The 24,999-nt window shown below is 43.1% G+C and overlaps 1 protein-coding gene across 1 annotated transcript in view; it reads right to left on the bottom strand.

Moving 5' to 3' along the window:
• Positions 1-1,908: 1,908 nt before the first annotated feature.
• Positions 1,909-24,999, bottom strand: part of DRD3 (dopamine receptor D3) — a 39,679-nt gene continuing 16,588 nt past the window's right edge. The window contains exons 3-7 of the mRNA XM_060770778.2: positions 14,136-14,248; positions 11,792-11,934; positions 10,929-11,119; positions 3,502-3,847; positions 1,909-2,898 (exon numbers count right to left, since the gene is read on the bottom strand). Of these exons, the coding sequence (XP_060626761.2) occupies positions 2,702-2,898; positions 3,502-3,847; positions 10,929-11,119; positions 11,792-11,934; positions 14,136-14,248 (990 nt within the window). The 3' untranslated portion in view covers positions 1,909-2,701. The remainder of the gene's footprint in view (positions 2,899-3,501; positions 3,848-10,928; positions 11,120-11,791; positions 11,935-14,135; positions 14,249-24,999) is intronic.

The raw sequence follows: 24,999 nt of genomic DNA, 5'->3' as shown, positions 1-24,999 counted from the left end.
ATCCTAAAATTGTTCCAGATCATCAGTGCAAAAATAATCCTCAGTTGCCTGGATCCTATTGTTAGTCCCAATGACTAAAAACCCATTGAATCATGGTGGTATGCGGAGAGGGCAATGATGTTGGCTTTCATCAGTTATGTATAGTCTTTAATGGTGTCTCTAAGCTTAGCTTCTCAGTTACACAGAAGCAGACTAGTCTTAGACCAGGAGCAAAATGCTAAGCAAAATAATGAGAGCTTTTTGCTGTGACATTCCAAGATCCATAATACAATTTTGTTAAAAGTAGGAGGTTTGTGATCATACAATTATTATACCACTTGTGGCTCATGTTGTTCATATTCCTCTCTGTTTTAATTTCTTATATTGAAAAACAGAATGCTGTTTCTTTGACCACAGATATTGTATCCATATTCATCATGAAATTAACAACCATATCACTAAAACTATAGCTTCTGCTCCTGGAGGCCCATTCAGATCCATACCATGCTAGCATGACTTGCGTTGAAATTTGTCTTGAAGTGAAATCTTCTTAAATCTCCAAACTGTGAACTTAAATTCTTTCAAATACAATGTTTTTTCATCCAGAATTAAGAACATATGGCATCACCGCATTAGTAGACATCACTATTTCCCCTTCATATCGCAGCCTAAAATAATGCACAAGTAATCTAGAGACCCTGGTTAATTGTGGAAGTAGATTGTGGCATGGGAGATTGAGAGAAGAAAGTCTTTAAAAAGCAAATAAACAGTAGATGGCATGTGTATGATGTATGCTTATGTCCTTTTGGTGTGCACCAGGGATGATAATGATGATTTATTTCTATCCTGCTTTTCTCTCTCAAGTGGGACTCAAAGCAGCAAACAATGGTAAAACAAATACAGTATAATACAAAAACAGAACATTATCACCCTAAATATATAAACAATAAATGAACTCCTTGTATAGACACATTAGGTAAAACTTATAAAATAAGCATAAAATAACATCTTTATAAATTATCGTTAAAAATCCCTGGGCCTCAGACCACTGAGGTGTTCTAAAACATAGTACTAAAAGTCTCAAAGCTCCAATTCGTTGGCCATATGAGCCTTGCCTGACCAGGAAAGCCTGCTTATTGTGAGTTGTTGGGGAAGGCCTGCTTCCATAAAAAGGTTTTAACCTGGGAGAGAAAGGTCAATAACAAAGGGGCCACACACCTTTTTGGGGAAGGAGTTCCAGAGCCTCGGGGCCACAACTGAGAAGGCCCCCTCTCTCGATCCCACCAAACATACTTGTGACGGTGGTGGGACCAAGAGAAGGGCATCTCATGATGATCTCAGGGCTCATGTGGGACTGGTATTCACTTCCTTCTTCCACAGTGTCCAAAGCCCTTTACAGACTCACTGAACAGTACCTGAAGTTCCTCACATAGTAATTCCAAAATGCGTGGCGACTGGGCAGAATTGCTGAAAACATCAAAGCTGACATCTACTGGGCATCCTTTGGAGGTCTTGCTGCTGCTGTAATCATTTCACAGCTGACCAGAAGAACATAATAAGATGTTCCAGATGTGAACCTACTATGCTACACTGAACAGACAGGACTGCAGCCTTTGAAACAAGATGCTGTACTTCTGGAAAGTATCATAATCTAATGTTGTATTTCTTCTTCTCAGTTCCTAACACCATGGCTAAATCCATTCAGGGTGGTCACCTGACTATCAATGTGCCATAGGGAGAAAGAGCAATGATATTTTCCATCACCATATTATGTGATTAATTTTGAATCCCATCTAATAAATACAGTTAAGACTACATTTGTCTCTCCAAATTCTTCTGGCATATAATGGGATCTGTTTTCAGATAAGTAATGTATTTTTATAAAGAAAAAGTATGCATCATTTCAAAAAAATATAGAGCACTTGATCAAGAGCATTTATTTTATTTGTAGTGTGTTGGTAAAGCAGAAGCTGTTCTTTTTGCTTTGCTTATGTTTTTTGAATGAACAGCTACAGAATCTAAGCAACAATATTTCGGTAACTGATAACCAATCAACTCCTCCTTGCACCACGTTTTACTGCACAATATGATATTAAATACACTGGTGAAAATCCATTATAATGTTACCAAGTTGCAAGGTGCTGGATTATTGCATGAGCAGTTATGCAAAGTGACAGTGCAAGAGGTGCTACAACCAGTTGTGAAGCCACTTACTCAACCTCTTTGCAATTATAGGCTAGAGAAATATGCAAAATGCTCGGTCTTTTGAATGGTGTACACTTGCATTTTGTTGTACAATCCACAGTTGGTAAAATTCATGCTTAGTTGTACAATACTTTTTTGTACTTAAATAGATCAATTTCCCAGTTCCTGGTCAATCCCAGAAAAAATTGTTTACAAAAGATATTGGAAGCATCTGAAGCTTGGAAGCAGTTACCTGTAATGATTTATTTCAGGGTAGGAAGGCATAATGAAGTCACATTTACTCTTGTTTTTTTCTGCACTGATGTTTAACACAGAACCGATGAAACTCATTGTTATAACAATACCGCCCCATGGCAGCTTGCAGCCCCCCCCAAAAAAACCCCTGGGAAAAAGAGTCTTAACATTCTTTCACACTGATGAATGAGAAAACCCATCCAGTGTATACAGAGCCATCTCAGTTACACCTTGTTGGCCACCTCCATCAATGGGAAATGATACTATGCCACTCTCTGCATTTTTAGCAATACAGGATCTTGAGGAAAGCTTTACGGAACTCGTTGTTGAAGGTTGTGTAGATAACTGGGTTGAGGGCACTGTTGACATATCCTAGCCACGTGGTAGCACTGTATACCTCTGGAGAAATATGACAAGAAGGGCAGTGGGTATTCAATATGTGTATCAAGAAGAATGGCAACCAGCAGACAATGAAAGTCCCTAGGATTTAATAGAAATGAGATATCATCAGCACTTTTAGCTCAGAAGTGTTTCATTCTCAGGACAATTCTCTGCTCATGGAAACCTGTGATCCAGTCCATCTTATTTAAGGCAAAGGGGAATGATGCTTGATGAATTAGTTCATGGAGAGCTCACCCACAACTCTTGGCATCTTTACACAACTCTAAAAGGACCTATCAAGTTCCCTTGAGTATCTCCTCACATGTCTGAAGAGGTTAAGGTAAGAAAGTTACTCCCATTATATTTAAAAAATAAAATAAAATTGAGCTGATTTATATTTATTTTACATAATGTATTGCAAGCTTGCGTATATGTAATCTGCTCAAAATCTCCGGCTTCTCGGGCTTCATCATGTGCAATGAAAATGATATAAGTGTTCATATTTTATTCCCTCCATAGTAGAAAAAGAGCTTAGCAAAGGAGGGAAGGATTAAGCAACATTTCTTTGTGATTCCTCTAATAAAGTTCACAACTGAGTTTCAATAGCTTTTCATTAAAACCAAAGAAAAGAAAACGTTATGAGACCTTCAGCCATGATAAATTGGCCCCATTCCTGTATAGATTAGAAATGCCTCTACTTACCAAGAACAATAGCTAGCATCTGGGTGGCCTTCCTCTCTCTGAGCTGTATTGTCCTATGCTGCTGAGATGGTAGTTTCAAGGATGTGGTTGTTTTGCCGTTGCTCAGTTTGCGCACTTCTAGGCTTTGCTGTTGGGTTTTTCTTCTCACTTTTAGGTTAACAGCCTCTTTATCTCCTGAACTGGAGAATGAATTTTCACGGCAGATACTGCAATACTGCTGCAGTTCAGGGGGAGTCAGGGGCTTTTTTTCAGCTGCCAGCTTGTGATCTGATGAACACTTGAATGGGAAGCAAGACAAGGGCACATTGGGAGGCTTCTGGTGCAAACCTGTTATTTCTGAATGTTTCTAGAAAACAAACAAATAACAGTCAGCCAAAATGTATATAACCATTCTTTTTGTGACCTCCAAGCAAAGTAGTCCCAATCCTACAAAAGGAAACTCAAACTTACCCTTTAAAAAGCCCCGGAATTCACACTTAAAACTACAACTGAATGTTGTTGAGTTGCTCTTTATATAGTTATGATTGTTACAATATTTATTTATTATTATCATTATTCAAAGTAAAACAAAACACTTTTTAATGAAATGAAAATAACTTTATTTTATAGTCTACTCCTATCTCCCCAAAGGGACTCGGGGTGGCTCACAATGAAATACACAATGGCAAACATTCAATGCCAACAGTAATATATAAGCAAATTGATAAACAAACCAAGAATTACTCAATACATTATAAACTTGTAACTTGTAAGGATCTAGAAATGCTTCTATAAACACAAAGATACATAGATAAACAAAAGTTGATCTCTAGTTGTCTTATCAATGGTTTAAGTGTAGCATTACATGATTCTTCCAGATTAGACAACATGAACAAATACCTCAATATGGACTTTTGTTTATAGTTTGCAATTGCAGACCATTAATTCCCACAACTTGCAAAGGTAATTTTTTTTCTCCACCATCCTGAAGGAATTGCAAAAGGGGCTCCTATTTTTCTATTGATTTGTCTTTCAATAAAGTTTGTTAATTCATTACTACAAGTTAAAACATCTTATCAATTCAATCCTCAGTGGTCGGAATTTCATTACTTTTCCACTTTGGGGTACATAGGACTCTTGCCATTGTAATGTCGGAACACAGACGCCTTAAAGGGCCAGACTCAGAGTTACTTCCAAAACAGAGTTTATTAAACAAAGGAAAAGGATTCAGAGACACGTAACTCAATGCCTCTGGTCAAAAACTCAAAAGTCGAACCAGTCCTGGTTTCAAAAGGTTAACCAAAGTAATAATCCAGATTATCAAGAGAAAAGATCCGGATTAAACAAAGTACTCTGAAAGTTACACAAAATGGCACAGCATGCAAATGGTTAACAAAACAGAGAAGCCGCAGGGAAGAAAGCGAAGTCAAGCGAAGTCCAGGGTCGTAGCAAGCAGAATCCAAAGTAGCGAAGTTCCAAAGTCCATAGAAGCGTTGTAGTTAAACTGGTCCAAGGTCAAGGAAGGGGGAAATCCACACTCACGAGAATCCAAGACGAGTCGAAAGCACACACGAACAGGAGCAGCAACCTGTAGATCCCAAACCCAATGCGGAACACGGAACAGGCAGCGACAAGTCCAGACAGTACCCAATGCACGAACATATACCAACACCTTGCCTTCTGCAAAGATTCCCCATTTCAGAGCCCACTTTTATTACACATCATCCTCATCAGAAGATGAGCTGACCACTGCCCCATGATTATCCCTTGCAGCTGCTCCCAACTCCTCACGTGAAGTCCCACGCCCATCCCTCCATCTTCTCCATCTCCTGTCAAGACTTAGATCCCCCTAAGACTCAGTTGGATCTCCCGATTGCCAGTCTTCACTTCCAGAGAATCCCATAAATGTATCACTAGATGTTGGCTCTGCACAAACAGCTTGTACTTCTTTTAGCTTAGTCCAATCCACAGTGTCATCCCCGTTTTCCCCACTCTGTGACCCATCATCCCCAGATTCAAATGATTCCTTTTCTGTAGGTGCTGCAAGTATATCCCGGATCCTCTTCCTTTGTCGCTCCTCATCCGATTCCTGCTCCCAAGTAAACCTCTTTGTTCCCCTATTCCCATCCATTGTATCTCCCTCCTCTCCTTCACTCATTGACCCCTCATCCCCAGAGGACCCCTTAAATGAGTTCTCATCTGTAAGTGCCATAAGTATATCCCGGATCCTTTTCTTCTGTTGTTCCTCATCAGACTCCTGCTCACAAGTAACCCCTTTTCCCCTTCTGGCACCCATACTACTGCTTGCAATGTTACTTACAGGCTCTACTACAACAGTTAAGATATATGTTTTGCCTCTTATTGTGGATCCTCACAGTAGTAATGGATGAGAATTTCATTTAAATTTTCTTTCAGTCACAATTTACTAAAATTCAAATGTGGGGAAATGCAAAACTGACATATTTGCCCACCACCTAGTATTCATTGCCTAAGAAAACCCAATGAAATTAATGATGTCATCATGAGTCACCAGACATCTTGAAGACACACACAACTTATAACATGCATGAATTGGCATGCACTCTGAGTCCCTTTCTGACACAGTAGGATGAAGTGGAAGAAAAGCACCAACAAGTTTAATCTCTCTGAAGATTAGCTTTTATTTGCCGGCCATGAAAACAATTTATATAATTGCATACACCAAGAATGAGGTCCTATGTCCTCCAGATGTTAATGGACTGAAAGCCCTCGTAACTGTAGCCACCAAAAAATGGTGACTGATATTGACCTATGTACTGCTGCATCCTAATTTACCTTCACAAAGACTTTGTGAGCTGGTTATACCAAGAGATAGTGATGCTCAAGATCTCCCATGTCCTTTCACTCTACACTAATGTTTCTCAAGCTCTGATCCTCCAGGTGCTTTGGACTTCAGCTCCCAGAAATCCAAGCTTGTTTATCAGCTGTAAGTCCAAAACATCTGGAGGAACACAGTTTGAGAGACTCCTCTACACAGTTATATTTCATCGGTTCCATTTTAACTGCCATATTGGTATGCTATGGAATTCTGGGATTTGTAACTTGTAAGGATCTAGAGCTCGCAGACAGAGGACCACACGGCCATATAAGCCCGAATATCAAGTCAGAAAATCCCATGATACCTGCTTTGAACTGGATTATCTGAGCCCACACTGTCATATATTTCAGTTCAAAGCAGATAATGTGGGAATTTATTCAGTTCTGTGGAAGGGGGCAGAGACTTCTAAAAGTTTCATGAAACTACAAGTTCCAAGATCTAATGGGGGGAGCGATGGCATGTAGAGTGGAACCAAAATGTTATAATTGTGTAGTGTGACACTTACTTCAGTGACACTTACTGCTGAGGAGAGATTTGAACCTGCATATCTCTACCCTCATCTATCTTGCAACTAAACTACAGTGCTTAGATGTCTCCCAGCACAAACAGATAGTAACCCACAGAGTATTGCAGACTGCACGTGTAAGTACTGCCTGTATATCCGCATCTAAAATAGCCGCATTCTGAATGAAGAATGTATTTAATATGCAAATTATCCAATGAAATAAGTAGTTAGAAACTATTCATAACAGATGTGGCCATATATCTAATCCATCTCCAGCAGATTTTATTGCCTGGGGCTGTGTGCACTGTAGAGGTAACTGGTGAAATCCTGCATCTCTAAGTGATATTTTCCATACTTCATTGATGTGATTTAGGGCTATCAACCTGAATCAGTAAATAAAACATTTGCTCCCCAAAGTAAGTAATAGCATTAGTGGTTTGAAGGCATGTAATTTACTTTGCTAGTGCTTATTACTGCAGAAATTGGTCGTTTCTGTAATGCTGGAAACAGATGCTTGTTGTTTTCAGACTTGCAGCTAGAATGATAAAGCCGTCATTGCTCATAAATTGCACAATCTCCCTCACAACTCCTGTTGAAATGAAAGCGCTAATGGTGTAGCATGTAATCCGTACCAGTGGGGTTGCGATAGGCTAGATGTCTTGCTAGAATAGATGCATGTATAGATTACTATACTTAGGTTTGACTTCCTTCTTGTTTTCCAGTCTTGCTTCCTCCTTTTCCTCCCAGCGGGAGACAAGAGGCTCTGATTAAAGCTGCCTTGTTTGATCTACATGCACATCACTCCCATATTGGAGCAGGGACAGAGCTTGGGGCAGGGCTTTTACTATCTCTTCACTACCATGATATTTCTTTTCATCACAGGTGTCTTCATTTTTCCTGCTGTTGCTGATGCCGTTGGCCAGGAAGAAAAGGCAACAGCACAATTTCCAGCCCTCTCAAGAAAGCTCACAATAATATATGTCTTGAAAAGATTGGGAGGCTTTGAAAAACTTAGCAGTCTGTGCCCTGAGCAAAATGGGTGGAGAGAATCCAAACTCCATTCCAACATAGTCGGAAGTTCAAGAAAAAATGGCTAGTCACAGGAGCGGTTGTATTATCACACTGGCAAAGCCTAGGAAAGTCATTAGTACCCAGTCAACTAACACATAGAGCTATCCATTTTAAACTTCCAATACCATCTCAGCGCATTGCCTTGATACCATCCTTTGTCCTTGCTAGCCCCATTTCCCTACCAAAGGCCTCGTGTCTCATGAAGGTTGTCTTCCATAGCTTGCCTCTTTATTGATACTCATACCCTTAACCGCTCTTTGTAGTCTATGGAAGAAATTGTGAGGAAAGTTACCCATACCGAGGCACAAGCAATTTTCTAGGTCATTTTTCCTAAAAGCCACATATTTAGGAATTTCTTGATTCAGTAAAGATCTTCAGACCAATTTTCTTGTGCAATATGATCCTTTCAGCAAATGGGAATTTGTGAACTCACAGTTCTTAGTGACATGCTTGCTTCTATGTGACATTTTTGCTTCTCTTCATGGTAGCGTTTGCTTTGGCTTGAACTTTTACTTTTTTGTTTTTGTCTTTTGGTGAAGTGTCTCACCAAGTGCTCCTGAGCAAACGTAGAACAAGAGGAAAATATTTCCCCACAGATAGGAACTGTTTAACAACATTGAAGAGGAGAAAGTAGCAAATAGGAATAAATGAATTTTTTAGAATTAAGAAAAAATATTTATTTACTGCATTTTTACCCGCTCTATCTCACTCCGGAGGGGACTCAGAGCAACTTCCAGTTTGGCAATAAAAAAAAAAAAAGGGGGGGGGGGGAATTGGAAACTGGCTGAAAGTTTTTCAACCAAGTGGGGTCCAGTGATGGTTTTTTTCAACATGGATTTTATCACAGCCTCTTTTAGCCTGGCTGGTATCTTTCCTTCTTGTAAGGAGGCATTAACTACCACCTTCACCCACTCCACCAAACCCCCTCTGGGCTGCTTTATTAGCCAGGATGGACAGGGATCCAGGATTGATATGGTCACCCTCATCTCTCCAAGGACTTGTACACATTTTCAGGTTGCACCAATTGAAATGAATAAATTAAAACCGGACAAGCAGATGATCGCGCTACATCTTCAAAGACTGCAGCTAAAGTTACATTTAGGTTGGAACAGATCAGAGCGACTTTATCCACAAAGAACCAGACAGGGTACTTAGTGTAGCTATTTTTCCCACCCAAAAAACCCTACCTCTTAAATCAGCTTACATAATAAATGAAGGGTTTCTGAAATACTGTAGATTTGGCTTAAGATGTAGATGTCTGGGATCATGTTCAGTCATGAACATCCATTGTGCCATCACACCCAGAGCCTATAAAAATAAAACTAAGATGTGCTTCTCTCTTTGTCTGGGCGTACCGCAGGGATCTTTCTTTAGAAGCTTGAGATTCCCAGCAACTGAGGCTATTACAGGTTTTGAACACCAAAACAGAATATTTATTAAAGTCCTTGCAGACTTGGCACAGCTTGGCAAAGTTACAAACAAAACAGTCAATTGGTGAAACCATAGAGATGTTATTTTCTTTCCTTCTTTCCTTTAGTCGCCGAGTTGCCCTCCTCCAAATGGTAGAAAAAATCCTGAGATCTTTTTACCCCAACCCTGAGCTACTATCTTTTAGAAAGCGTAGGCCTTCCCTATTCCAGCCCAAGGTTAGTTTGGAGAGGAAGCAAAAAGAGCTCAATAACTATCTCAATAGTCCTCTATACTAAATAGCTCAGTTAAGACTCAGTTGGACCCAATATTACTCAATCGTCTGTCTGTCTATCTATCTATCTATCTATCTATCTATCTATCTATCTATCTCAATTAGCTTTTTTATCTATATAACTCAATCAGCTTCTCTATCTAATTAACTCAATCGTACTTACAATGATTTTTTTCAGAGCTATCTGACTGGCCTAGTAGCACATCCGAGGCTTTTCTCTAAAACTGAAGGAGGCAGGGGAGATTCCAAAATGGAGATCTCAAGCCCACGAAAAAAGGCGGACTCCTAACCCAAAGAGATACTTTCTAAACCAATAGCTGCAAAAAGGCCTGCAGGCTGGCTTTCCAGCCTCTGATGCTGTTAACTTTCAGGGTGCAGCTGAAATTGTAGCAACCCTGGGAAAATGCAAAAGAATGCTAACCCATGCAGCTAAAAGGCAATGTAAACCATGCTCCTGGAAGACGGAACATCCATAAACATGAATCCCCAAATTTATGTGATCATAAATCCATTTTACAATCTCATAAACATAAAAGCAGAAAGTTTACTAATCTCTTGTACTGAGCCTTTGGTTCCTGATGATTTTATATAATCCTGTACAAATGCATAGTTTTAAACTGCCTTGTTTTAACTTGTCAAATTTTAGAATATGCTTTTTGCCTGTGTAAATTATTTTTTTTACTGATTTAAATTGGTCAAATAGGTTTATTATACACTTTCCTGAGATTCTTAAACTGAGGATGGGATATAAATATTTAAATAAACAACTATTCTAAAGCCAGAAAGATCGAACAACAGTTTGTGCAATCTACTGTGTGGAAAGATTACAAATGGGAACCTTTATCTTAGGGGGAAAACTAAGAGGAAACTTAATAGAGGTATATAAAATTAGGCATAGTTTACTTCCTAGGAATCAATACCTAGGAATCAATACCTGCTTAATAAAGTTCAAACTTCAATTTACCAGAGAACATTCTGTAATGTGGCATCCAGAAGACATTTTAGATTAACATGAAACACAAATCTTGCTTCAGGGATACCAGTGATTGAACACATTCCTTAACTATTTAAGTCACATGAAAATTTACTAGTGTATAGAGGCTGACTATGTGGGAGGCAATGGAAAGATGAAACTAGAAGGAGTGAGTTGGTGAAAGTTGAACAGGGTGAAAGTAATGCAATATTGTGTAGGAAGTGAACAGACAATGTTGCGGGGAGAACACAAAAAGTGTAGAGCTGGATAGTCAGAGATATGTAACAAAATTTCTAGGATGGAAAGATGGGTAACCAGATAGTATAGAAAAATGTCCTACCTCCTGTGTGTAATAGGCTTTGACACTATGGTTGCCTTGTCTTGTGAGGATTCGTTTCCTCTGCCTTTGCCTCAGCACAATGTAAATACGGATGTAGAGCAGCAGGGTGACCAGGAATGGAAGATAAAAGGACACCACAGAGGAGTAGATTACAAAGTCAGGATCAGAAATAGCACAAATGCTGGGATCGTCTGAGGAAGAAAAGAAAGAAGAGTGATGATGGGGCAACTGCAGAAATTGCTAGGAAATATGGGGACATAGCCAAATGCTTCTGCAATCCATCCAATTCTCTCCAGGCATTAATGTATAGCAAGCAAGTGCCTCTATGGCATGTTCAGGGAGTGGTAAATAAATAGCTCGGCACAGTATAATTCTACATGTAGAGCTACTACACTATGCTGAAGCATGCAGGATTGTACCCACAATGTAGTGACCACGGGGGTCTTAATGGTGGTGATGAGATTTTGGCTGATGTTACTCTCTATTTCAATAATTCCAGGGAAGCTGAAGAGGGTATGATCACCAAGGGAAGAAAACTGGTCAATTATGTTTGTGTATTTTTACTGTGCCTCTAATCACTATGAAAGTTTTGGAAACATTGATTTGGGGTAATCTATCAGTATGGTTTCAAATGAGCATGTTTTTTGGGGTATTCAGATACCCTTGTTGTAATTGATCTGTCCTTTGTGAATTGCCATTTGAATTTACAAGCCTGTTTTTTTTCACAGAAACAATTTTTAATAGTAATGACAACACTTTCCCAAAATTCAAAATATACTCCCTGGAGAATGGATTAATAACTTAAATGCATAATACTAGGGTTTGATTGTAAATAAAGTTCAGATGTCAATATACTTTTTTACCTGTAGTATTGAAGCCAAAGAGAAGAGGGCAGGAAACAGCAAATGCCAATGACCAGACCACTGTGATCATTATGGAGACTCTTCGACATGATCTGGGCCCTGTGCTGTACTGATAATGAACAGGCATAACTACTGCTGTGTATCTGCAAAGTGAACCAACTCCAAAGCAAGGGCAGCAACAATGGAGGAGTCATGAGGAGAAGAGGGAAGTGGAAGATAGGGAAGAGAGGACACAGTTCCATCCACAATGAAAGAAAAAAGAGAAATAAATTAATGCAGTGGTGGAATAATAGCGGGGAGAGAGTATGACAATCCAGGATGGTAAAAACAATTAGAGATGAAAAGGACAACAAAAGTAGAAAAAGAAAGTTAGAGAAGCAGAATGTTACTTATTCTTGTTACATTTAAGAAGTTACAGTGGATCAAAGACAATACTCATAACGAGGAATGTGATTTCTACACCAAGACTTTTGTGCACCCCCATATGTGTATTTATCTATTTCAATACATATTATTACATCCCCTGATGGAGCCCCCGGTGGCACAATGGGTTAAACCCCTGTGAGGGGATATGAGAAAAGCCTCCCACAAGGATGGTAAAACATCAAAACATTCAGGCATCCCCTGGGCAACGCCCTTGTAGATGGCCAATTCTCTCACACCAGAAGCAACTTAGAGTTTCTCAAGTCACTCCTGACACAAAAAGAGTCCCCTGATGAATGTTACACTGTGTAACTGAATCTTGAAGTTTTAGTTAATGAAAAGCATACTCTAGATCAGTGATTTCCAAACTCAAATCTTCCATGTGTTTTGGCCAACAACATCCAGCAGTCCCAGGTGCATTGGCTAATGTTTCTGGGAGCAGAAGTCCAAAACACCAGAGTTTGGGAAACACTGCTCTAGATGTTGATTCTAATGAAAGTACATCATCAAGAGAAGAGTGTTTATGCACCCAAAATTAGACTTTCCCACTGGCTTTTTCCAGCTGGGATTTCAAGTGCATAATTATGTGAAGGAAAATTTGGATCAGCCTTCTGCTCCAATTTTTCATCATCCCAAGCCAGAGCCCTGGAAAATCTGAGTTCTACGACTGCATCAGACTCAAATCTTCTTTGTATCTTCTCCTTGTTTCTTTACTCTGCCAAAATAGAGTCCCACTGAGTCCATCACATGATGCAGGGCGACTTTTAACAAGACTCTGTGGGGCTCTGTTTCAGCAGTGTAAAGAAACAGAGCCCAGAGTGCCTTTGGAGGAGTCGGGTAACAATGTGGGGGAATGTGGAGGAAAGAGAGGTCTGAAAGGGGAAAGGACATGAGATGGCAGAAGATGGGCCTCGATGGGAGGGAACGGAGAAAGAACCTTATAAGAGGGGTAGGGGTAAAGTGTGGGACAACAGGGGGAAATGTGGGGCAGTGGCGAGATCAAACTCTGTTCGTGCTGCAGTGCTGCCGCCACGATGCTTCCATGGAGTCCCACTGAAAGTAGCCCTGCATCATGTGATGAACGACATGGGATTACATGCCAGCAGCAGAGAGAAGTGAGAAGAAGATGCTCCTTCCCTGCATCTGATAAGGTTGGAAGACAGTTCCCTCCGCTGTCCCATGCTGTCTCATACTTTCCCTCACTTTCCTTCTGCCGTCACATGCTTTCCCCCACTTCCCCTCTGCTCATATCATGAGGCCCTATAGTTTGCTTGGAAAATCTCAACAGTTAGAGGAAGCATTGCTTTTCATGTGAGTCATGGTGGAGACTGTGGGACTAGCATGCTCCCTTTCTTTTCTGTTTGTTGTTGGTATGCATCTTTAAGTTGTTTCTGACTTATGGTGACCCTAAGAATAAATCTTTCTTGGCAAGAATTATTCAGAGAGCAGGGCACGTTTACACTGACATTATTATGCAACTTAGAACCAGTTTCATTGGATTTCCTTAGGCAAAGAGTACTCAGAGGTGGTTTTGGCAGTTCTGTACTCTGAAATACAGCTGGTATTCATTGGCAGTCTCCCATCCAAGTACACCAGCGCTAGCCCTGCTAAGCTTCTAAGATCAGACAGAACCTAGAGCCTTTAGGGTATTAGGTGTTTGATTAAAATTCTTCACATCTGCTTAGCTTTAAATAAAAAAAAAACATGAGGTTTTACTTTATTACAAAATTCATTTACTCTCCTACAAAAATGCAGTTCACAAAACTCTGGTGTGATATATACATGAAAAATATCATATGTAGCACAGTCCTTAGATAAGTCTTTTCTCCCTTGGACATACATGCAGAAATTTCAATCCACTTCCCTCTTCTTGGCCCATCTGAAAATTTCCCACTTTCCTCCCATGGTCTTTGGTTCTTACCTGTCAATGCTGATAGCGCAGAGATTTAAAATGCTGGCTGTGCACATCATCACATCCATCGTTACAAATATATCACAGCAGACACGACTGAAATTCCAGACTCCTCCCGTCACCTGAATAACAATTACAAAACATTGCTTTGCGGTGAACACTAAGGCAGTATTGTCACATCTTCAAATTTGTGTTGGTAAATTGTTTTATATGAACACCAATGAATAAAGTTTCATGCTTCTCTTCAGGGACAAGGATTTTTTTCTCTAGGCCACAAAATGGAGCAAGCCACAGAATATCAAAGGAAAAAGGGGAAGACAAAAGTTAGTTTCTTTTCTAGGGTAGGATAGATACCAAAAGGGAATAACAAGTAAGAAGATAATTTTCTTCAGTATCACATAAAAGTGAATGCAGTGGAGACTGAATGTAAAATAGGTAGGAAATATCAAGCAAATCCACACACACACACACACACACACACCCACATTATGCAAACATTAAGACTGATTCTTGATATTTTTTATGAGATAGTTATCATAAAAAAGGCTTTGTAGCACAGAGTATCAACATCTCTGCAGCTTCAACTCACTCGGGACTGTGGTCCACTTTTGACACTTCTTTTAAAAGGCAATGGAACACTGAAGAGTAATGGCTACAGACCTGTGGAAGTGTAGACGTCTGAAAGACCACTTCAATGTATATTTGAAGCAAAGTGCATGGCACCTGGTATTTTCTCCCAAAGAAAATTTACAGATCAGAAATAATGTAAGAAGCAGCCCCTTTACTTTGGAAAAGTAGTGCAAATTTGATTTTGTTTTGGAGAAATTAAAACCTATTCCACAAACAAATTCTGTTGTGATTGATGTGGGAGTGAGATGCATTAACTAAACTCATTAAGATCTATTTTCATTGCTTTACACATAATAGAAGCATCAAATTCAGATACTATCATTCAGATGTGTGTCAGCAATGCCCTAGAACAGTGGTTCTCATCTGCCGCCAGCCTCCTCCCCTGGACCAGCTTCTCTTGGCATCAGGATGGGAGCTCGCCTCTCCTGATGCTGGGAGAAGGGAAAGGGGGCAAGGGGACTTTGCCACTCTCTCAGCCCTCGCCTGCCTCTTCCCCCGGGCTGTGCTTCTGCCGGCATCAGAACAGGGCCGCTCATCCCATTCTTATGCTGAGAGGAGGGACTGAGGAAGGCACACAATGGGCTATGAGCACTCTAATAATAATAATAATAATAATAATAATAATAATAATAATAATACACTTTATTTATATTTCGCCCTTCTCATCCCGAAGGGGACTCAGAGTGGATCACAGTACATATACACGGCAAACATTCAATGCCGCTTTGTATAGACAATACACAGATAGACAGAACCAGGCCCGTAGCCAGAGGGTCTACCACAGCAAACCTTTCGTATCGTTACCCCAATACCCCCATGCATATGGGATATATTGAGCATGGTGATCAGATCATGATATGAATAAACATAACAGTTTAAATAATGTACCAGTAAGGTCTTCTCACGGACCACCATCAGAATTTCAGCCCGCCCCCCCCCCCCCCCCGGCTACATGCCTTGCCAGAACAGAAGGAGGTTGTTTGTTTCAGCAGTTTTTGGTGCCATGGAAGGTTGGGCTCGAGTCCAGGGGGTGCTGTTGCTCCATCCTCTATGACGAAGAGCTACCAGGACTTCCTCCTTCCTTTTGGTCACTCAGCATTTTCTGATCTTCTTTCTTTATGGCGTCGTAAAACACCTGCCCCGCTTTTAGCGGTACCTAATTTCCCTAATCACAGCTAAAGCTGTTTTCGAATTACTTAGATAAACAATGAGCTAGGCTGACAGTTGGCAGCTCATGTCAACCCGGGGCTTTGAACTTGCAATCTTTTGGTTGATAGATCTTATAATTGCGGATGATTTACAGCTGTGCTAAACCTCCGGCAACCACATGCCTACCTCATCATTTGGCATTAGGACGTGGTAGGCCCAGAGAATGGGGAAAATTTGGAGCGCTGGACAAAATTACCCAGAGGACCAAATCCAGCCTACGAGCCTTAGTTTGCCCATGCCTGGTCTACACTGTCAACTGGATTATATGGTGGTGTAGAAGGGGCCTAAGGTCGTAAAAGAGCTAAATAGCAGTTCTAGAATTGTGATCTTTTCTGTAATTTTTTGTCAGCCACCTTTGAGTCTCTGTTTTGAGTGAAAAGGTAGAATGAAAATGAAGAGTAGGAGGAGGGGAAGGAAGCGGTGGACGAGAAAGAACACAATTCAGGAAAATTGCTTTTGTACTATTCTTGCTTTAGGACAAGGAAGAAAGTCATACAGGAGGACAACCCTCATTGAAATTTTTCAATAATAAAACAAAGCACGAAATGTGACCAAGTGATTAAAATGGCCAGTGTCTGTTCAGTTGCCCTTCATAGTGCTATAGAACTGAGTCTGATTTTCATTCATTATTCATTGTTTTGGTGTGTGCATCAGTCCACTTTCTTCACAGAAAGAGGCAGAAGCCTATTAGGAAGAGATACATCTGTTGAAGAAGCACATGAGAAGACCTCGGGCCATATATCCTACCTGGATATAAACAACAACAAAAGTTCAGATTGGTTTTTGCATAAAATAAACGAATATGACTGACAGGCAGTTCCTTGCATGTATGACTAACAACTCCAGTCAATTCATAGGTACAATATTTTGATATAGAAAACTAGCCTTGTGATATTTCAGTGACATTATTATTAATAGGGGGATTTTTTTTCAGAAGACCTTAAAGGTTCAGTTTTGAATATTTAAGATTAAATTGCGCAAAAATGTTATTTTAAGGGCACCGTCATAGTCAATTATATCACGGTCATTATGTGCTCCACCATACTGCATACTCTTCTTATGCAAATGCTGCAGAACAGCAATGCCCATATACTAAACAAAAAGCTTTATGCAAAACAGAAAGCCTTATACAAAATTTTAAAAAACATATGTTTTGCAACCTTATGCAAAATTTAAAAAAGAATAGATTTCAATTGAACATTAGAAGAAATTCTTTAATGTAACAATGGTTCCATAATGGATGAAATGATTTTATTTCCTCAAACATTTATTTATTTTATTTACTTTACTTGTATACCGCAGTTTCTCAGCCCAACAGGCGACTCAACACGGTTTACAACAACAATAAAAAACAATCAACGATATATAATTTAAAACCATAAAAGCATAATATACAATATTGAAACAACAATAGACAACACAATGCATCTCATAACTAGAGTCGTGATCCAATCCGTCGTCCAAATTTCCATTCACCAATCAGTATTCATTTCAAGGCTGCATTTTCTCCCAATCCAAACAAAATCTTATTTTATATGCTATCATATAAGAATAATTTTAAAAATATTTTCCAACGCATCACACAACACATATAAATCAATAATATATGTCTCATATGCTACTAAATTCCGCATTGGGAAGAATTAGCTGTCTCTACACTTTGGCTGTGTTTTGAATTAAATTGTGGATGTCAAAGGCATGAATACAGAGCAAGATCATCTTGAAGAGTGCATCTGACCACATATAACATCAGATTAGTAAAATTGATAAATGTGATGCCAATTATATCTGATTCCAGCTCCATAAAATGTTTCTAGTAACAATTTCTAGAATGTTTAAACAGCAGTCATCATATGAAATTATCTTTTGCCTCTCTCAGAATCAGAGAAACATATTGAATGGGAAAGCAGGCTGTAGAATTTATAGCTTTGTAAATTAATTCATTTTTCCTATCAAGCTATGATGGTTAATACACTCAATTTATGTAACAGAATAAAAACTACTCTTTCAAATAAGACAACACTGAACAAATTTTTTGTTTGGAAATGAATAGAAACTCATTTAGGCTCACCTTCCTAGCAATTGCCTGTCCTAGGCTCCCAATCAAGTTGCACTCCTATTTTGAATGTTCAAAGTCCAAACACTGGTGGACATTTATTTAGGGCTAAAATTTCGAAAGGCTAACATTTCGCTTATGTGAGGTAATGTATGGTAATGTACTCTATTGCATTTTCTTCCTTAACGTTCAGCAGTAACCTTTCTAAATCTTTGCTATTTCCTACTAGTAATACAGAATAACCTTCATATCTTCAATTATTGACATTCTTCCCTCCAATTTTCATAAATATTTCTTCTAAATCTGCTTTGTTATGATACTTAGTGTTGTTACGACTATCATGTAACTCAGTTATACCCTTTCTATAGATGTAGACTCTTAGCCAATGTATTTCTTACTCCTTCCAAAGATCTTCTGCTATTTGTTCCTTACTGTGTTCATTTCCTCACACATGTATCTGAGAAGGGAGAAATATTTTCATAAATATTTCTTCTAAATCTACTTTTTTTATTATACTTAGTGTTGTTACGACTATCATGTAACTCCATTATACCCTGTGTATAGATGAGTGCTCTTCCAGCAGTCACCAGACAATCCCGCTCCAATGCCAGAAATACAGCTTAATGGTGTAACATTAGACAATGTTGACCATTTCTGCTACCTTGGCAGCCACCTCTCCACAAAAGCCAACATTACTGAAATACAACACCGCCTGAGCTCTGTGAGTGCAGCATTTTTCCGAATGAAGCAGAGCGTGTTTGAGGATCGGGACATCCGTAGGGAGACTTTCCTACTTGGTCTGACTGATAAAAAAATAACCAAGATAGACAATGGCAATCTATGACCATAGCAGCCAGACTACTCTATGCACAGAAATAGAAGAGTACAACAATGCCAACAATGGAGAAATGGATACTAAAAATGATGGACTTGGCTGAAATGGACAAGCTAACATGCCTACTAAAACAAAGGACCTTGAAAACCTTTTTAAAAGACTGAAAACCTTTTGTTTACTTTTTGCAAGAAGAAGAGAAGGGCTTGGCAATTCTGAGCTTTGAAGAATAAATTAAAGTTTTTGTTGATGCTGTTATAGTATGAGAAAAGAGTTGGTAAAGAGAGGTCTAGAGCAGGGGTCCCCAAACTAAGGCCCGGGGGCCGGATGCGGCCCTCCAAGGTCATTTACCCGGCCCTCGCTCAGGGTTAACCTAAGTCTGAAACGACTTGAAAGCACATAACAACAACAACGATCCTATCTCATCAGCCAAAAGCAGGCCCACATTTCCCACTGAAATAATAATAAGTTTATATTTGTTAACATTGTTCCTCATTTTAATTATTTTATTGTTTTTAAGTGTTTTTTACACTACAAATAAGATATGTGCAGTGTGCACAGGAATTCATGTTTTATTTTTCAAATTATAATCCGGCCCTCCAACAGTTTGAGGGACTGTGAGGGACTTTATTTATTTATTTATTATTTATTTTATGCATTTATTGACCGCCCCTCTCAGCCCGAGGGCGACTCGGGGCGGTGAACAGCAACAAAAAGGACAGTGTACAATAAATCACGACAATACAAACCAGACAATACAAACATAACATATACTTATACTAAAAATCCGCTTCGTCAAGTCCTGGGGTCATAGCCAAAATTCATAGTCCTAGTTCATTCCAGTGTCGTTTCAAGATACACTCAATCGAAGGCCTGCTCGAAGAGCCATGTTTTCAGGCTCCTACGAAAGGCCATCAAGGAGGGCGCCTGTCTAACTTCAGCAGGGAGGGTGTTCCACAGCCGGGGGGCCACCACCGAGAAGGCCCGCTCTCTCGTCCCCGCCAGACGTGCCTGTGAGGCAGGCGGGACCGAGAGAAGGGCCTCCCCGGATGATCTCAAGGCCCTCGTGGGCTCATAGGCCGAGATGCGGTCTGCAAGGTATTTTGGGCTGGAACCGTTTAGGGCTTTGTAGGATAACACCAGCACCTTAAATTGGGCCCGGTAGCGAATCGGCAGCCAGTGGAGCTGGGACAGCAGGGGCGTTGTATGCTCTCTGCGTCCTGCTCCCGTTAACAACATGGCTGCCGCGCGTTGGACTAGCTGAAGCTTCCGGGCCGTCTTCAAGGGCAGCCCCACGTAGAGAGCGTTGCAGTAGTCGAGGCGGGATGTGACCAAAGCGTGTACCACCGTGGCCAAGTCAGACTTCCCAAGATACGGGCGCAGCTGGTGCACGAGCCTAAGCTGTGCAAATGCTCCCCTGGTCACCGCTGAAACCTGAGGCTCCAGGCTCAGCGATGAGTCCAGGGTCACACCCAAGCTGCGAACCTGTGCCTTCAAGGGGAGTGCGACCCCGTCCAGCACAGGCTGTAACCCTATACCCTGTTCGGCCTTGCGACTGACCAGGAGTACCTCTGTCTTGTCTGGATTTAGTTTCAGTTTGTTCGCCCTCATCCAGACCATTACAGCGGCCAGGCACCGGTTCAGGACTTCGACGGCCTCCTTAGTAGCAGGTGGGAAGGAGTGACAGAGTTGGACATCATCTGCGTACAGGTGACACCGCACCCCGAAACTCCGGATGATCTCACCCAGCGGCTTCATGTAGATGTTAAACAGCAAGGGGGACAAGATGGAACCCTGAGGAACGCCACAGATCAACGGCTGTGGCGCTGAACAGGAGTCCCCCAGCAACACCTTCTGAGTACGACCCTCCAGAAATGACCGGAGCCACTGCAAAGCAGTGCCCCCAAGACCCATCTCTGCAAGGCGCCCCAGAAGAATACCGTGGTCGACGGTATCGAAGGCCGCTGAGAGGTCCAGGAGCACCAACAGGGACACACTCCCCCTGTCTAGCTCCCGGCGCAGATCATCCACTAAGGCGACCAAGACCGTCTCGGTACCATGTCCCGGTCTGAAACCAGACTGTGCCGGATCCAGAATATCCGTGTCTCTCAAGAATACCTGGAGTTGTGAGGCCACCACGCTTTCCATGACTTTGCCCAAGAAGGGAAGATTGGAAACAGGCCGAAAGTTGTCCAATTTAGTGGGGTCAAGTGATGGTTTCTTCAACAGCGGCTTTACAACAGCCTGTTTTAGGCTCGCTGGAATCTTGCCTTCCCGAAGGGAGGCATTAACCACCACCGTTACCCACTCGGCCAATCCCCCTCTGGCCTCCTTCAGAAGCCAGGATGGGCAGGGGTCTAGGATGGACGTGGTGGGTCTCATTCCTCCAAGTATCTTGTCCACATCCTCGGGTTTCACAAACTGAAAAGAATCCAACAAAATCGGACAAGCAGGTGCTTGTGTCACATCCACAGAGACTGCATCTAATGTGGCGTCCAGCCCAGAGCGGATCAAAGCGACTTTGTCTGCAAAGAACCGAGCAAATGCTTCACAGCGCGCTGCCGAGTTGTCAGGGCTCCCACCTGAAGTAGGGGGAGTTAAAAGACCTCTGACAACCCGAAACAACTCCGCCGGACGGTTTTTTGCAGACGCAATAGTGGCCGCAAAGAAAGTTTTCTTTGCGGCTTTTATTGCCGCGGCATATGCCCTTAAAAAGGACACAAACCGTGTTCGGTTTGACTCGCTTGGGTCTGAGCGCCACACGCTCTCTAGAACCCTCTTCTTTCGCTTCATCGCTGCCAGCTCCTCAGTGAACCAAGGGGCTGGTTTAGCTCGGTTACTCGAGAGGGGACATTCCGGAGCGATCTTGTCAATAGCCTTGGTCATCTCCCCATTCCAGAGAGCGACCAAGGCCTCGACATGATCACCTACCGCGGCGGCGGGAAACTCCCCAAGAGCTGTCAGGAATCCACTCGGATCCATTAGCCTCCTGGGGCGGACCATCCTAATGGGTCCTCCACCCTTGCGGAGGTTAGGGGGCGCAGTGAGCCTAAATCTAATCAGGAAGTGGTCGGACCATGGCAACGGAGAGATAGACAACTCCTCCACACCGCCACCCTGCTCCCATCCCTGGCAGAAAACCAAGTCCAATGTGTGTCCAGCACAGTGGGTGGGGCCAGTTATTCGTTGGGACAGCCCCATGGTTGCCATGGCGGACATGAAGTCCTGAGCCGCACCTGTGAGGGTTGCCTTGGCGTGGATGTTGAAGTCCCCCAGCACAAGAAGCCGTTGGGACTCCACCGCCAGGCTCGAGACCACCCCCGCTAGCTCAGGTAGGGAGACTGTAGTGCAGCGAGGTGGACGGTACACTAGCAGAATCCCTATTCTGTCCCGGTCACCCACCCTCAGGTGGACGCATTCAAAATTTGTGGTCTGCGGGATGGGGCTCCTGGTTAGATGGATGGAATCTCTATAGACTACTGCGACACCGCCTCCCCGTCCTCCGGCTCTTGGTTGGTGTTGCACGGAGAAACCTGGAGGACAGAGCTGGGAGAGGTTTACGCCCCCCGCTTCATCCAACCAGGTCTCCGTGATGCACGCCAGATCTGCCCGCTCCTCCAGGATTAAATCCTGGATCCAAGATGTCTTTCCGTTGACAGACCTGGCGTTCAACAACACCACCTTCAAGCCAGAGGGCCCGCTCACCTGGTTACACCAATTTACCTTAGGAGACCGTTTGGGAGTAGTTAATTTAGATAAGCGGTCCGAATTGAGCCGAATTCGAGGTCTCCTTCTCCCGCATCTCCTCCTTCCCACCACGACCTCTATGGGGGCCCCTCGGCTAGTGGAACACCTCCCCCCCTCCATGCCGCAGTTCCGAGCCATACGATCACTTTCTCCTACGCTTGTTGTTGGGCTTATAGGTTCTTGCCAACAACCCCTCTCCCCCTCCTCCCCCCTCCCCACCACATCTTCAATCACAGGCTCCAGAACACCACCCCTTCTGCCCCCTCCGCTACAAAAAAGCAACAGGAACAATACACAAATGGGGGCAGGGGACCACATGGGTAGCAGCAATACCGATGGTAATTGATGTTCCGACTACTACAATGGAACAGTTCATAAAGTGCTTAGAATTAGGAGCAATTCATCAGTAATCGTAATGATCGTAGTTAGTTAGCAGCAGCACACATTCATAAAGGCACATTAACAAAGTGCAAGGTCTAAAGGCACATTAATAAAGTGCAGATCACAATAAAGTGCTAGGTCTAAAGTGCTCTACTTAGTGATAATAAAGTGCGGCACAGAGGGACGGGGAAGGGGCGAAAGTGCTGGTGCAATCTGGCAATCGATGGCAGGCGCCTAAGTGCTATATCCTATTACAGATGGCAGATGACAACAATGACTACCAGGAATGGACTGGTTGGTATTATACAACTCCCCTTTATGGGTGGTAATGGTGGTAATTAATTAAATATTGCCATGACCCCAGAGTCTCTAGACGGATTGTAAGCCAGCGGATGGGCTTCCGGAGTTGGTAACTCGGGGGTGGGGCAGCACAGATAGACAGTCACGCTCTTGCTCAGCGAGAAAGCCGGTCTACACATAGGTGGTTCTACACAATGGTCAGGCCCCTGTAGGAGTCACGATGAGGCCAGTCAGCAATGAGGCCAGGCAACACACGTTGATCTTTACCGGGGTGGTTCCCCAGGATCCCGGTCTCCGTGCCTGCAGGGCGGATTCGCCCAAGGATGGAAAAGTGGGGTGGACTCGCCCGGATGAAGCAACTCGCCTAAAGCTGGAAGGTGGGGGCGGACTCGCCCGGCACACGATGATCCTCACCGGGCGGCTCCTCTAGGCTCCTGGCCTCTATGTCGGCGGGGTGGGCTCGCTTGCAGATGGAGAGCAGGGGTGGATTCGCCCGAAGATGGAGGGCAGGGGCGGGTCCGCCCGAAGATGGAAAGCAGGGGCGGACTCGCCCGAAGATGGAAACAGCCCCCCGGACTCGCCCGAGGGTTGAAAACAGCCTCCCGGCCCAGCAGCGGCTCGGCGCCGGCACCGTCCCACCAGCAGCGGCTGTGGAGGCCAGGGAGCGCCCGGCCTCCCCACCCAGCGACCGGCGGTGTAGCGATACAGCGGTCCGGCGGCGGCGGTCACTCAGCGGTGGCGGCCCTGCGTTCGGCTTCTCCACCCGCGGGTCGGCGGCGGCGGTGGTCTGGCGGCCCAGCGGGGATGGGCCTCCCCTTCCGGCCCAGCGGCACTCGGTCGCACTCGGTCGCGGGGATGGCGGCTTAGCGGCAGCCAGGCATCCCTCCTTTAAACGGCCGGCAGCGGTCCGGTAGCCCCACGATGGTCTCCCTACCAGCTGTGGCGGCGGGGGCCAAGCAGCAGCGGCGGGCCAGGAAGCAGCGGCGGCGGCGGCACGGCAGACCGCGACCAGCAATGTGAGTGGCCGCGGTAAGATGGCGGCGGGGGTTCCTTCTCCCTCTTCGCTTCTCCGCTTTTTTCTTTTATTTTCCGGCCTTCCCCTGGCTCCTTACCGGCTTTCTGCCCCTCTATCGGGGGCTCAAGGCTCGGAGTTCCTCTCCCCTTCGATATGGAGATGTTAGGAGAGGGAGAGGCTCAGGATTCTTCCAGATTGCAGAGCTGGCTGAGCAGTGCAGCGGTTTTGCTGCCAGCCACCATAACCGGAACCGGAAACGTCTTTCTTTCACAAAGAAAGCTAATATCATACGCCTCACCCTCTAGACCAGGGGTCCACAAACTTTTTAAGCAGAGGCGTCAGAAAAGACAGTATTTTCTGTTGGTCATGGTGGTTCTGTATGGGGAGTTTGGCCCAATTCTCTCATTGGTGGGGTTCAGAATGCTCTTTGTTTGCACGTGAACTATAAATCCCGGCAACTACAACTCCCAAATGCCAAGGTCTATTTTTCCCAAAACTCCACCAGTGTTCACCTTTGGGTATACTGACTATTTGTGCCAAGTTTGGTCCAGATCCATCATTGTTTGAGTCCACAGTGCTCTCTGGGTGTAGGTGAACTACAACTCCAAAACTCAAGGTCAATGCCCACCAAACCAGTATAATCTGTTGGTCATGGGAATTCTGTGTGCCAAGTTTGGTTCAATTCCATCAATGGTGGAGTTCA

Source organism: Anolis sagrei, chromosome 3 (genome assembly GCF_037176765.1).
Source record: "Anolis sagrei isolate rAnoSag1 chromosome 3, rAnoSag1.mat, whole genome shotgun sequence".
Taxonomy (NCBI): Eukaryota; Metazoa; Chordata; class Lepidosauria; order Squamata; family Dactyloidae; genus Anolis; species Anolis sagrei.
Note: the sequence above shows the minus strand (reverse complement) of the source record. Positions and strands in the feature narration are given on the sequence as shown.